The sequence below is a fragment of the Salvelinus namaycush genome, chromosome 31 (assembly GCF_016432855.1).
Source record: "Salvelinus namaycush isolate Seneca chromosome 31, SaNama_1.0, whole genome shotgun sequence".
Taxonomy (NCBI): domain Eukaryota; kingdom Metazoa; phylum Chordata; class Actinopteri; order Salmoniformes; family Salmonidae; genus Salvelinus; species Salvelinus namaycush.
In genome coordinates, this window is record NC_052337.1 from 19,129,943 (window position 1) to 19,145,739 (window position 15,797).

At 43.1% G+C, this 15,797-nt stretch overlaps 1 protein-coding gene across 1 annotated transcript; it reads left to right on the forward strand.

Annotated features, from left to right (window-relative positions):
* The first annotated feature begins 1,986 nt into the window (after positions 1-1,986).
* Positions 1,987-13,513, forward strand: LOC120025460 (zinc finger protein 708-like). Its single transcript, XM_038970007.1, has 4 exons — positions 1,987-2,202; positions 9,231-9,555; positions 9,766-9,861; positions 11,396-13,513. The coding sequence occupies exons 1-4, from the start codon at positions 2,059-2,061 to the stop codon at positions 13,189-13,191; spliced, it is 2,361 nt and encodes a 786-aa protein (XP_038825935.1). The 5' UTR covers positions 1,987-2,058; the 3' UTR covers positions 13,192-13,513.
* The last annotated feature ends 2,284 nt before the right edge of the window (positions 13,514-15,797 follow it).

A 15,797-nucleotide genomic window follows, 5' to 3' on the forward strand; every position in this document is an offset into this window, starting at 1 on the left:
CAAAATATTAAGGACACCTTCCTAATATTGAGTTGCATCACACCCCTTATGCCCTCAGAACAGCTTCAATTCGTCAGGGTATGGACTCTACAAACTGTCAAGCGTATCACAGGGATGCTGGCCCATGTTGACTCCAATGCTTCCTACAGTTGTCAAATTGTCTGGATGTCCTTTGGCTGGTGGACCATTCTTAATACACACAGGAAACTGTTGTGTGAAAAACCCAGCAGCGTTGCAGTTTTTGACACAAAACAGTGCATTTGGCACATACTTCCATACCACATTCAAAGGCACTTAAATGTGTTGTCTTGCCCATTCACCCTCCATTTCTTTCACCTGGTCAAGCTATCTCAAGGTTGCCCAACTGGAGACCCACGGGTGGCTTTATTTGGCCCCCCAAGTTTGCTGAGCAAAAAAAACAGTTTTCATTGTTGGATATAAAAGACTAAACACCAGGAAATCAGCTCTAGTTGAATTTAATTTTGGAAGTCTGTTCCCAAATGTTCCCACACAACAGATGTGATCGTATACAAATGTAAGCAAGTTTTTAATTTTTTTTTGTGAAATATTATATCTGTTTGGGCTTCTTGCAGTCGATTTGACATTACAAATGATTTGTAATTATGTTCCGGCTGCCCGACCATCCGCTCAAGAACAGAAATCGGTACGTGGCTCAGTCTAGTTGATGATCCCTGGTATGTCATGGAAAGAGCAGGTGTCCTTAATGTTTTGTTCACTCATTCTAAATTCACTTTCATCTTATTCCATTTTGATAGACTGCAGCGGATTTAGAATGTTGAATTTGTTTCATATCTCACTGATGACCTGACACTCCCATCCTCTGAGTTATGTTTGTTATCAGAATTTAACATCATAATCATTATATAGGTTACTAGTTTGTGTTGCTGTACTCATCTTATTTTCAACAATGAATTCCATTTAGAGGAAATAGAATTTCAGCTTTTCTATTGGCATGGTTTCCAAGAACATTGATGTTGCTTCTTTACTGGTAATCTGACACCTTCATCCTCTATATGAGCATCTGTCTGATTATCAACATCATGACCTGTATCTAAGTGACTTGTTTGATGTTCCATAATGATCTTGTTTTCATTCATTGATTCCACTTTGATAGACAAATCTATTTCCTCCATTGGCATGGTTTTCAAGTCCATTGATTCAGATTATTTTGTTTTAGCTTGACCATCATCCTGCATTCATCATCCTGCATTTGGGCTCCCGAATTGCGCAGCAGTCTAAGGCACTGTATCTCAATGCAAGAGGCAAGAACCAATCCCTGGTTCAAATCCAGGCTGTATCACATCCGGCCGTGATTGAGAGTCCCATAGGGCGTTGCACAATTGGCCCAGCGTTGTCCGTGTTTGGCCAGGTTAGGCCGTTGTAAATAAGAATTTGTTCTTAATTTACGTGCCTAGTTAATTAAATAAAGTCTAGGTTCAGGTAACAGTAGCTGTACCCAATGATGCAAACTTTAATGGTATGACACATTTGAGTTATTCAGCAGATGCTCTTATCCAGAGCAATTTACAGGAGCAATTAGGGTTAAGTGCCTTGCTCAAGGGCACTTCGTGATATGTTTCGCCTCATATTTCTACAATGAGTTTCCAAGTCTGACATTTGAGTTGTCTTGAACGTGGCACTATTAGTGTTGGGTCTGAGGATTCTGAAACGCCCCTTTCACTTTGACAACTTCTATAGTTTGAAACCGTACAGAAGCAGACGTGTGGATATGAAAATGCTCTCTTCAAACATGTTAATCCTATTTGACATTGGTTAACTTTTAAACCCACCAACCGTGTTGTTTTTCACAGGGGATTATAATTAAAACCGTCACCAATATACTTTTAAATAATACAGTAAAACTTAGATCTTTGTTAATTGACAAAACATTTGTTTGCATTTCCAAGTCGGGCGACTTTTATTTTGAATGAGGCGTATGATCACGTGACCAAATTTGAACTAGCTTCATTGCTGGCAGGTGCTGGGTTTCCAGTAGATTGTACGCCACAAATTCAAAATAGTCAGTCTGAGCGCAAAATGGCTACAACTTGTTATAATAGGTTTCAGTCAGAAACAACATCGATTATGGCCGTTGTCGTTGACACGGCAATGACAGAAATTAACCGATTTCTGCCCACCGTGCCAAACTCTTACCCTAACGTTAGCAATCCGGAGAGAGAGGTGAGTAGCCTACAGTGCAAATTGCACTACAGCAAAGACTGGATCTCTGGCAACGGTCATTGGTACGTGATTGACGGAGTCGAGCTTGCTACGTAACGTCTAACTTTAGCTGACGAGCTAAAGTTACACCACACAGAACAATTATTAAAACAAATGTTTGGTTACACGTTACGTTGTCTAATAGCAGAGAGGAAGAGGTAAATAGAGGCCTAATATGGCGGGAAGTCACACTCCCTACGGCATGTAGCGTTTTTTCGCCAACCAAGCAAGGCGTTTTTGTCAATAAGTGTCGAATTTGGGCATAAAAAGGTTTATTTGATTAGAAGTTTTGTGCTGGCATAAGTAGGACACTTGACAAACCAGCAACTCAGTGAGAGAAAAAAAAACATCGGAGTTGTCTCGAAATGGATGTACATATTTATAGCATGGGGCCTAGTAGCATAGCATCTCACTCAATTGTTAGGGCGGAGACAAGTATCTTGTCAGTATATCCATAATCTTTGCTAATTTAGTAGTTTATCCACTATGATAGGCTTTGGCGTAACTATGACTACGTTAGCTAGCAAGTTAGCTCTAGAGTGCAATAGCAAAGACAGTACAGTATAAAGATGGACAGAAACTGCTTCTCCTATAGAAATCCCCGATCACGCTTGTACGTGATGTCAATGTGACGTTGGCTAGCTATGCCGCGTTCAAAACAACTCGGAACTGGTAACTCAGTAATTTCTGACTTCAGACAAGCTTCGACTAGGAATATCGTTTTGACTCGAACTCTGGCTTCTTTCTCGAGATCCGAACTGAAGATTACTGACTTAATGATTTCTCCTCGTATTTTTACCAGTTCCCAGTTGTTTTGAATGCGGCACCAGTTGTCTTGAATGTACCATTAAGCTCATCGGGTCTAATGATCATCGCACCTAACTGCGCATGTGCAGGCCGTAAAATCAAAGACACCCCTTCAATATAAACGCGGAAAATGAAAACGTGTCAGTTTGTAACTTTCAGGAGGTCTGATTTAATAACATGTTCAGCTACTTAAAGGAACATTTTACTCAACTCTTAAGGTATCAGCAGTCAAGTTATCAAAGTATTGGACCTTTTGAGAAGTTGTGCGTTTTAGATTTCAAGAAAAGGAACAACTAAGGAATCATTTTTCACTTCTCTCATTGACCACGTTAACATGCACACCAATGTCCTGTTATTATTCGGGATACCCAAGTGTTCTGTTTTTAATTTGACATGTAAACAGCATATCCCGTTTACAATATCCCGGTTATGAGAAACCAGGACAAGATGCCTGGTATATGCTGATACTGTGGCATGTAAACATCGTATCCTGTTTTGCATATCATGGGTGTTGTGTGATGTTTTCAAACAAATCACTTCAAAAAGTAGGCTACCTGCTCAGTTCGATCTGGACTGTATAGCCTACTGGCTACTTTCACCCCTAATTTAGACAACTTTCTGCTTATAATTTCCGCCATTTGCTAGGCCATATTATAATTTACGCCATTTGCTAGGCCATATTATAATTTACGCCATTTGCTAGGCCATTTTTATAATTTACGCCATTTGGTTGCATGTATCAAACTATAGTTTGATACGTGCAGCTTCTCTTCTGTCATTACATTTACATTTAAGTCATTTAGCAGACGCTCTTATCCAGAGCGACTTACAAATTGGTGCATTCACCTTATGATATCCAGTGGAACAACCACTTTACAATAGTGCATCTAACTCTTTTAAGGGGGGGGGGGGGGGGGGGTTAGAAGGATTACTTTATCCTATCCTAGGTATTCCTTAAAGAGGTGGGGTTTCAGGTGTCTCCGGAAGGTGGTGATTGACTCCGCTGACCTGGCGTCGTGAGGGAGTTTGTTCCACCATTGGGGTGCCAGAGCAGCGAACAGTTTTGACTGGGCTGAGTGGGAACTGTACTTCCTCAGAGGTAGGGAGGCGAGCAGGCCAGCGGTGGATGAACGCAGTGCCCTTGTTTGGGTGTAGGGCCTGATCAGAGCCTGAAGGTACGGAGGTGCCGTTCCCCTCACAGCTCCGTAGGCAAGCACCATGGTCTTGTAGCGGATGCGAGCTTCAACTGGAAGCCAGTGGAGAGAGCGGAGGAGCGGGGTGACGTGAGAGAACTTGGGAAGGTTGAACACCAGACGGGCTGCGGCGTTCTGGATGAGTTGTAGGGGTTTAATGGCACAGGCAGGGAGCCCAGCCAACAGCGAGTTGCAGTAATCCAGACGGGAGATGACAAGTGCCTGGATTAGGACCTGCGCCGCTTCCTGCGTGAGGCAGGGTCGTACTCTGCGAATGTTGTAGAGCATGAACCTACAGGAACGGGTCACCGCCTTGATGTTAGTTGAGAACGACAGGGTGTCGTCCAGGATCACGCCAAGGTTCTTAGCACTCTGGGAGGAGGACACAATGGAGTTGTCAACCGTGATGGCGAGATCATGGAACGGGCAGTCCTTCCCCGGGAGGAAGAGCAGCTCCGTCTTGCCGAGGTTCAGCTTGAGGTGGTGATCCGTCATCCACACTGATATGTCTGCCAGACATGCAGAGATGCGATTCACCACCTGGTTATCAGAGGGGGAAAAGGAGAAGATTAATTGTGTGTCGTCTGCATAGCAATGATAGGAGAGACCATGTGAGGATATGACAGAGCCAAGTGACTTGGTGTATAGCGAGAATAGGAGAGGGCCTAGAACAGAGCCCTGGGGGACACCAGTGGTGAGAGCACGTGGTGCGGAGACAGATTCTCGCCACGCCACCTGGTAGGAGCGACCTGTCAGGTAGGACGCAATCCAAGCGTGGACCTTGCCGGAGATGCCCAGCTCGGAGAGGGTGGAGAGGAGGATCTGATGGTTCACAGTATCAAAGGCAGCCGATAGGTCTAGAAGGATGAGAGCAGAGGAGAGAGAGTTAGCTTTAGCAGTGCGGAGCGCCTCCGTGACACAGAGAAGAGCAGTCTCAGTTGAATGACTAGTCTTGAAACCTGACTGATTTGGATCAAGAAGGTCATTCTGAGAGAGATAGCAGGAGAGCTGGCCAAGGACGGCACGTTCAAGAGTTTTGGAGAGAAAAGAAAGAAGGGATACTGGTCTGTAGTTGTTGACATCGGAGGGATCGAGTGTAGGTTTTTTCAGAAGGGGTGCAACTCTCGCTCTCTTGAAGACGGAAGGGACGTAGCCAGCGGTCAAGGATGAGTTGATGAGCGAGGTGAGGTAAGGGAGAAGGTCTCCGGAAATGGTCTGGAGAAGAGAGGAGGGGATAGGGTCAAGCGGGCAGGTTGTTGGGCGGCCGGCCGTCACAAGACGCGAGATTTCATCTGGAGAGAGAGGGGAGAAAGAGGTCAAAGCACAGGGTAGGGCAGTGTGAGCAGAACCAGCGGTGTCGTTTGACTTAGCAAACGAGGATCGGATGTCGTCGACCTTCTTTTCAAAATGGTTGACGAAGTCATCCGCAGAGAGGGAGGAGGGGGAGGAGGATTCAGGAGGGAGGAGAAGGTGGCAAAGAGCTTCCTAGGGTTAGAGGCAGATGCTTGGAATTTAGAGTGGTAGAAATTGGCTTTAGCAGCAGAGACAGAAGAGGAGAATGTAGAGAGGAGGGAGTGAAAGGATGCCAGGTCCGCAGGGAGGCGAGTTTTCCTCCATTTCCGCTCGGCTGCCCAGAGCCCTGTTCTGTGAGCTCGCAATGAGTCGTCGAGCCACGGAGCAGGAGGGGAGGACCGAGCCGGCCTGGAGGATAGGGGACATAGAGAGTCAAAGGATGCAGAAAGGGAGGAGAGGAGGGTTGAGGAGGCAGAATCAGGAGATAGGTTGGAGAAGGTTTGAGCAGAGGGAAGAGATGATAGGATGGAAGAGGAGAGAGTAGCGGGGGAGAGAGAGCGAAGGTTGGGACGGCGCGATACCATCCGAGTAGGGGCAGTGTGGGAAGTGTTGGATGAGAGCGAGAGGGAAAAGGATACAAGGTAGTGATCGGAGACTTGGAGGGGAGTTGCAATGAGATTAGTGGAAGAACAGCATCTAGTAAAGATGAGGTCAAGCGTATTGCCTGCCTTGTGAGTAGGGGGGGAAGGTGAGAGGGTGAGGTCAAAAGAGGAGAGGAGTGGAAAGAAGGAGGCAGAGAGGAATGAGTCAAAGGTAGACGTGGGGAGGTTAAAGTCACCCAGAACTGTGAGAGGTGAGCCATCCTCAGGAAAGGAACTTATCAGGGCGTCAAGCTCATTGATGAACTCTCCAAGGGAACCTGGAGGGCGATAAATGATAAGGATGTTAAGCTTGAAAGGGCTGGTAACTGTGACAGCATGGAATTCAAAGGAGGCGATAGACAGATGGGTCAGGGGAGAAAGAGAAAATGTCCACTTGGGAGAGATGAGGATCCCAGTGCCACCACCCCGCTGACCAGAAGCTCTCGGGGTGTGCGAGAACACGTGGGCAGACGAGGAGAGAGCAGTAGGAGTAGCAGTGTTCTCATTGGTAATCCATGTTTCCGTCAGTGCCAAGAAGTCGAGGGACTGGAGGGAAGCATAGGCTGAGATGAACTCTGCCTTGTTGGCCACAGATCGGCAGTTCCAGAGGCTGCCTGAGACCTGGAACTCCACGTGGGTCGTGCGCGCTGGTACCACCAGGTTAGAGTAGCAGCGGCCACGCGGTGTGAAGCGTTTGTATGGTCTGTGCAGAGAGGAGAGAACAGGGATAGACAGACACATAGTTGACAGGCTACAGAAGAGGCTACGCTAATGCAAAGGAGATTGGAATGACAAGTGGACTACACGTCTCGAATGTTCAGAAAGTTAAGCTTACGTTGCAAAAAATCTTATTGATTAAAATGATATAGTACTGCTGGCTGGTGAAATAGGCTAGCTAGCAGTGGCTGCGTTGTTGACTTTGTTTGAAAGTGTAGCTGGCTAGGTAACCTCGACAATTACTCTAGACTACACAATTATCTTGGATACAAAGACGGCTATGTAGCCAGCTAAGATCAAACAAATCAAACTGTTGTACTGTAATGAAATGAAATGTAATACTACCTGTGGAGCGAAGCGGAATGCAACTACTCGCTCCAACCCGGAAATGCGTATCGTAGAGGGAGAGGCAATAGAAGTGTTGTTTCTTGTATTATTGTCTTTTGTGTCTTTAGAGGACTGCTTCACCTTAATGTCCCCTTTCCCTTTTCTTCTGTCCTTATTTTGTCCCACTTTGTCCCTTCTTTGTCCCTTCTTCTCTTCTGCCAACTAGACACTCCTTGTTAGCTAGCTAGCTTCTTCCAGGAATGTCCCTAGCAACTGCCTAGCAACAGGTAAACAACTTAGCTAGCTAAGAAAACGGTATAATTTTATGAAAAATTGTTACTTTTTCAAAAGCCTTTCTTCTTTGTTAGCTGCTTGTTTGGTCTCCTATTCAGTTTGCAGTTTTCTTTTGATTTTTTTCGATGTACTTTACTCTAAAAAAAACATTTAAATTTCAATATTTGTAGGAGCTCATCTTTTCAGCTGCTGCTGCTTAATTTGGAACTCCGGAACACTGTCATAACATGTTGCCCCAGAAGACTAAAGAATTGCTCACCAGAATGTCTTACATTGATACAATGAATGCACTAGTAATTTAGTTAACACTGGTAAAGTTGTCAGTTTTGTTTAAGGGACAGGGGGAAAACGCAATAACTCAGTGTAAAGGTTGGTCCTGTGCAGAATGTCCAAATGTCATCAGTTTGACTGGTTTTAAGGAAATGGAAGGCTGGGAAAACGATGAAACACGTTACAGATAAGACTTCAGTTTGTCTTGGGTGCATATTTTATGGGTTTGAAATACTGTCTGCTTGCATAAGTGTCAAAGATAACACATTACATTTGCATTTGCTCGAGATGCCGAAAGAAAGAAATCATATTTCTGCGCTAGTGTTCCCGAGACAAACATTTGTTGTATAATTTTACTGCAAGATATACATAATTCTGCAGAAGTTAATATTACACTACGCTACATGTCAGAAGTTATAGGCCTGCAGTCAGTGTCCATATTTCAATTACTATTCCATTTAACGCATATTAACTTAAATGAGGAATATTCTGTTTATTCAATAGTAATGCCAGAGTTTCTAAACCCAGAAGCGCAACATCTCGAGACTTCCGGGAGCACTTGTGAAACAGATTAAGCAGACCGGTTTGAGAAGTCAATGAGAGAAGTGAAAAATTCTTACAAATCTAGGCACTACCTAGATTTGAGTTGTCTTCAGTAATTGAACATGTTATTACTCCAACCTTTTGAAAGTGACAAACTGACAAGTTTTAATTTGAGTCAAAAACATCTTTATCGGAGTGCTTTTGATATGATGGCCTGCACATGCACAGTTTGGCGCGAGACGACCGTTAGGTCCGATGACGTTTCTGCGCATGTACTTAGCTAGCCAACGTCGCCATGCCATCGCCTAGAAGCGTGATCGGGGATTTCTATTGGAGAAGCAGTTTCTGCCTGTCTTCATGCTGTACAGTCTTTGGTAATGTCGTCTTTTTGTAGGCACGAACACCGCCATGGTTCGTTGGACAAAGTCTATGGGGAAATTAATGGAGATTTTTGTAGCGTTTTTGGTTTAATGCCAAAAGTTAGGTCTGTGGTAAGCACAGGCTTATGAGTTCTTATACGTTTTGTTCTATGAGATAGTCTTCATCAGGTTACACAACTTTTTGTGAATTTTTAAGCATTTATCAGAAATCACAAAGGCTTCATAGTTCATAAAGGCCAGGTTAACCGACGACTATAATGTCATAGAACAAAACGTATAAGATCCCCTAAGCCTGTGTTAACCTCAGACCCTTTTTTCTGTGTTCATTCCAAAACCCTATTCTTTTCCCATAGGAATGGCTGAACGAACCAGAGGTAACTCTTTTCCGGTTTTTATGACTACAGGCTGGCGAGTTTTATTGCTAGCCCATCTAGCTAGCTAACTTACTGGTTTCACTTCTTAATTTCAGTGTAGCTGGCTGCACAGCTATCTACTTGGGTAACCTTTTTTTTCTCTCTACACAGCTGTGCACAATTATGAATCTTGTGACAGGGGAGGCTATTAGGAAAATCTGCCAACTATTCCTAGTGGTCTCCTCAAGTTTACAAAATGAGAACGATGAACTGAAGACCAAGGTGGAGCAGATGGATGAAGATATGAAAACCAAGGTGGAGCAGATGGATGAAGTTCTGAAAACCAAGGTGGAGCAGATGGATGAAGATATGAAGGAATTAACTGAGAAGGCTGAACATTATAGAGCATCACTGGCTAAAATGCAGGCACAAGCAGAACTGAAAGGACCCACGCATATTCTGCTCAATGGAATGATTTTTGCAATTCCACCAGTTGGTGAGTGTTCTAGACCTAGCTAGCTACCTAGTCATTAGTGCCTAGGCTTTAGCTATGACTAGCATGTTAGCTATAAGGGTTCTTGGCCTGTTTTTTGTATCAATTTAGACCTACATGACTTGCATCACACATCATTTTGTGGAAAGAAAGGTAAAAGCGAAGCAGCGTTTTGAACGTGTTTTAATGTAATTATGATTGATATGTTTTTAGGTCTCCCAATGTTGTCTGGAATGACAGAAGCTTCAACGTTGCCAGGGAATGTCAGTCAAGCAAACCCGGTCACTAACGCAATGTCAGTCTCTGCAGGTAATCCTTAAGAAGATTCTATTTTGCATAATGGTTACCAGACCAGGGTCTTATTCACTAGGAAGCAAATGGGCCAAAACTGAATGTTTATTTTAACACTCATGTAAAAAAAATTTTTTACATAAATTAATGTATTGGTAGATTTATTTGACAAATGAAATTTGACTAGCGTCCTGTCCAGCTAGTGAATTTGTACATCAAGATGCCTCATGCTACATAAAAGTTTGCTCTATAGTAGGGCAGGGCAATATATCAAATTAATTCAAACGTGTGTTAGTGTAGCGTTCCAAATGCCTGTATTGCAAGACTCTAGGCTGAATTTATTTCCCATTTTTATGAGCATTTGTCTTATTGGTCACGTCTCCTTCGCTCGTCCCTGTACTCTGTGCACACTCTCCCCCTGCTACCAAGCCCCTCCCCCTGACACTCACAACAACAAAGAGTAAAGATCACTTCTTCCTCTCTGACAACAAGCGGTTTCAACTCTATTTGCATTTGAGGTTTGGTCCAACAGGACTGGTCATGTGGACACTGAGACACAATTTTACTGTAATAGAGGAGAAGTGAACGTCTAACGATACCATTTGTAGGTCTCAAATTGTGTGAATAACCTATTAAAACGTGAGTATCAACGAACATTGATTCTGGAAAACATGCTCAGTTTCTGTTGCTTGTGGTACTACGTACCGATAGCAGCATTTTAGCCACAGACAGTAATACTAGATGTCTAGTCTGTTTTATAAATGTGCAATGAGCATAAACTATATTATAAGGAATAGGCAACTCTTTCTCATTCTGAGAAATAAGGTAGGCCACTTGATTTCAACATCTGAACAAAGAGGACAGGCTAGCATCCTTTTAAACAGTTGGAGATGGACAGAAGGGTGTGTTCAAAACAATTCAACTGTTCTGCCTTGTTAACTAGCAAATAGATCCAAGTTGGCTTGACTTTAAATATAAAGGTTAGCTGGCTATTTGCTAGCACCTGGGCTTGAGATTGTTTGAGACCTGTGTTCATTTTCTATAACGCCTACTACAAGAACTTGGTCATTAGTAAATTTGGATTATGCGTGGTTCTGGTTAAATGTTTAACCAAAAGGGCATTTTCATAGATGGACTTAAAAGCCAGATCAGTGATTATTGCAAAAATCAGGTTTAACTATTTTGATAAAATATTAGTGGGTCTTGTGGAAGGCTTTTTAATAGCCTAGGTATATTTTCAGAAGTCCTGAATTCATTAGATTATTGCTGACTGTTTGAAATGCAGTGTATTTTACTTTTAATTGTACAACAAAGTTAATTTAGAGAACATATAAAGTGTGTATCGCCCATGAGTTAGAAGAAATAGATGATTTTTAGGCCATATCGCCCAGCCCTACTCTATAGGCTCCGGACCTATGGGCCGTTCTGGCTCAGACGAGGCTACTTACTTTCAATTAATGAAATTAGTTTAGTATAATCCTCACATTTGTAAAACCTATTTAATTTATAGTTTTCTAATGTGTGTATATACTCATATTTCTTTCATCTTTAGGTCCTGCAAAGGTTTGCAGTAAACCCACAGAAACTTCTTCGTTGGAGTGTGACTCCTCTCTGGGAGACACACATGGACTGAATACAGACCCTTCACCAAGAGACACTGAATCCAACGTTGAGGATATGAGAGCTGCTCTGCCAGAGAGCAACAAGAGAGACAGCCATGAAAGCCAGAAAAACAGCAATACTAAAGGGACACGATCCAAAGAAACCAAACGCTTCAAGTGTGATATTTGTGAGAAGAATTTCAGCCGGAACAACCTACTGGTACAACACAAGCTAACTCACACAAGACCCTTCAAGTGTGATGTTTGTGAAAAGACCTTCAGCAGGAAGGGGTCACTGGAAGCTCACAAGCTAAGTAAACCAAGACCCTTCAAGTGTGACGTTTGTGAGAAGAACTTCTGTCTGAACCGCTTGCTGGTACGTCACAAGCTAATTCACACAGGAGAGAGGCCATTCGCTTGTGGTCAATGTGGCAAAACATTCAGAATGTCTAAGCAGCTCGAACATCACATGTTGCGTCACAGAGAAAAAACGCTCAGTTGCAAAGTCTGTGGAAATACATTCTCAACCAAAAAAGATCTGAAACGACATCAGCTTGTTCATGCAGTGGAGAGACCGTTCAAGTGCCTGACTTGTGACAAGGGTTTCACATCAAGGAAACTGCTTATCGAGCACGAGAGAATCCACACTGGTGAAAAACCATACAGCTGTGCTGTATGTGGAAAGAGTTACAGACAGCATGGTGGCCTTAGTATTCATATGCGACGACATACAGGTGTACGGCCGCACTCATGTTCAGAGTGTGGTAAGGGTTTTATGACAAGCAGCAGCCTCAAAAACCACATGGTTGTTCATACAGGGGAGAAGGCATTTACATGTGAGACATGTGGAGCTGCTTTCGGCCATAAAGGAAACCTTGTGAGACACCAAGTGCTTCACACAGGGGAGAGACCGTACAAATGTAAAGTGTGTGGGAAAAGCTACCTTCAGTCCACCGACCTAAAAGCTCACATGCACCGTCATGGGGCAACCAAACCATTTATGTGTGACCTATGTGGAAAGACTTTTATGTACAATTTTCAAGTGAGACGGCACCATCTAAAATGGCACGCAGCTGAAGGAGAGAAGCAGAAAGAACGAGAGAGAAAAGAGAGAGCGAGAACCGCCAGGAGACCGAGAACCTCAACAAAGCCATTCAGTTGCGACATATGTTTGAACGGCTTCAGCTCCATGCTAACTCTGAAAAACCATCAACAAGTTCACACAGGACAAAAGCAATACTCTTGTTCTGTTTGCGGAAAGACCTTTGCCTATAAACATACTTTTGACTATCACATGAGACTTCACAGTGGAGTGAAGCCCTACGCTTGTAAATACTGTGAAAAGAAATTTGTTCTTAGGCAAGCTCTAGAAGGACATGAGCGAACCCATACAGGTGAAAAGCCCTTCAAATGCAGTTATTGTGACAAGACTTTTGCAGTCAACACCAATCTCAAAAGGCATGAGCGAGTCCACACGGGAGAGAAGCCATTCAAATGTGACGTCTGCGGGAGAGGTTTCAGCCAAGCCAACAATGTCAAAGCCCACATGCAGGTCCACACCGGAGTTAGGCCTTATTATTGCAAGAGATGTGGAAAGGGCTTTTCTGACGTAAGACACTACAAAAACCATAGCTGTAATGGTGTGGCAGCAACACGTGATCGGTCTCGTAAATCTTCAGACCGCTCTTTCAGAAATAAGAAAGGAGATGAAGACAGTAGTGCTTGCCTTAATGCTGCTGTGATGTAGACTCAGTGATATAATCTCAATCATTCACAGTGGGGCAACTTCCTGCTTTCAGACATCACGAACAACATGGATGTATTCAGTAGGGTGAAAAGTTCTCGGGTGAGTTTCTGGAAAGCCTTTTAGAAAATTAGAAAACGTAGAAAAAGTTTAGGAAATTAGATGAGTGCCTGCTGTAATGCTTGGAGATATTGCTATAAGTTTTGGTCATTGTTCATTTGCCCAAATTCTCATGGACATGTTTATTTCTGACTGTGCTGAATCATTTACAATGTTTTCTTTCTTTCTATTGTGTAAATCATTAAACACCTAATTCATGTGTAAATATCAGAACTTCTCATTTACATAATTGTCCGTCAGTTACATAGGACCGCTAGATTAGTTATTCAGGTGATTGTCCTGATTGGACAAGAATTTTAAGTATTTCTTGGTTTTTTTTGCTGGTTTTTTTAAAATATATATTTTTATACCGTATATACGTACACTAAGTGTATAAAACATTAAGAACACTTGCTCTTTCCATGACATCGACTGGGTGAATGGGCATGTCAAAAATTGTAAGTGCCTTTTAAACGGGTATGGTGTCAGGTGCACCGGTTTGTGTCAAGAACTGCAATGCTGCTGGGTTTTTCCTGCTCAACAGTTTCCCGTGTGTATCAACAGTAGTCCACCATCCAAAGAACATCCAGACAACTTGACACAACTGTGGGAAGCGTTTTAGTCTGCATGGTCTAGAGTCCGTGCGTAACGCTTTCGACAACTTGTAGAGTCCATGCCCCCGACTAATTGGGGGGTGCGCAACGCAATATTAGGAAGGTATTACTAATGTTTGGTATACTCAGTGTATATATGTTGGCATTAAAATGCAATTGAAGACCTTTTTTCCTGGTTTCTAAACTTTGGTTGTCTCCCTGGATTTTGGTGCTTTTTAATTTTAAATTGGGCAGGCAAGTAATTGACAACTTTTCCCAGTATTCCCAAGTTTTTTAAATGTTTCTTACCTTTCTGCTTGACGACAACCTTGCTTCAGTCCTACTTTTATAATTATTACATTTACAATTAATACTTTCATAATTATTTAGGGTGCGTAATAGATTTGTTCTGTAGAAGCAGCACTTTACCGGCTTAGTGAGGCAGTGTGGAAGAAATAATCGTGAATTGTTCAAAGCCCCATAAACAAAAACTGTTGCAAAAGGGCTTAATGGTTTTTTCTATGAAGAATCTTAAGTCAAAGTGGATAATAGTGAAGCAATAGATCTTGACTTCAACCTAGACCTATTGCCTCATTTGTTTTGTAATTGGGGACGGATTAACTTGTAGGCCTTATATGGCAACGGTTCATTTCTTTCCTTACATACTATAGCAGGCTGTTTTATGAGGGTAAATACAATTGAAACAGTATTTCATTTTTATCAAGAAGTTTGTGCCATATCCTCCTGATTTTAAGGTTACTGTAATTTAAGGTCACTTCCTCTTGAATTTGCAGACGTGTTGCTGTGCGTTTTGTTGCCAACTTTACTTTGCTCGCTGACAACTTCACGTTTTTTTTTTTTTTTTAATTACCGTTTATATTTTTAGTTTTTCCATCGCAACTTTTTTCCCTCATTCAACTTTTTCACTCCGGACGCTTTATCTGGACATGGTTCGTCAGCACCTTCAACAGCCGAAGCTAAGTAGTAACATTAACATGATGTCTTCTAATTGCAGTCGCTGTACTCATAATATACAGGAGAACGATCGCCTTATGGCGAGGATAGCTGTGCTGCAAGCCCAGCTTCAGACGCAATCGTTAGGCAAGGGTAATTTCAGTGTAGGAAAGGAAGAAACAGCGTCTGTGCCACCAGTAAGTACAGATACTAACGTTAGTATAAACCCCCCCGCACAGTCCCCGCAGCCGGACAACTTTCTCATGGCTTCTGGAGGGAAATGCTGTTGGAATGCTCAACTGGTGTCGCTCATTCAGCCGACAAACTTTCAACCGGTTTTCCCCATTATGTAGCTAGTCGGAGTCTGAGGCTGAGTCTTCTCTTGTCTCTACTCCTCCCGCTACGGGGTCTGAGACGCCGAAGGCTCCAACCATTAGCTCTGACAAATTGAAAACCCTAGTCATTGGCGACTCCATTACCCGCAGTATTAGACTTAAAACGAATCACCCAGCGATCATACACTGTTTACCAGGGGGCAGGGCTACCGACGTTAAGGCTAATCTAAAGATGGTGCTGGCTAAAGCTAAATCTGGCGAGTGTAGAGAGTATAGAGATATTGTTATCCACGTCGGCACCAACGATGTTAGGATGAAACAGTCAGAGGTCACCAAGTGCAACATAGCTTCAGCGTGTAAATCAGCTAGAAAGATGTCGGCATCGAGTAATTGTCTCTGGCCCCCTCCCAGTTAGGGGGAGTGACGAGCTCTACAGCAGAGTCTCACAACTCAATCGCTGGTTGAAAACTGTTTTCTGCCCCTCCCAAAAGATAGAATTTGTAGATAATTGGCCCTCTTTCTGGGACTCACCCACAAACAGGACCAAGCCTGACCTGCTGAGGAGTGACGACTCCATCCTAGCTGGAGGGGTGCTCTCATCTTATCTACTAACATAGATAGGGCTCTA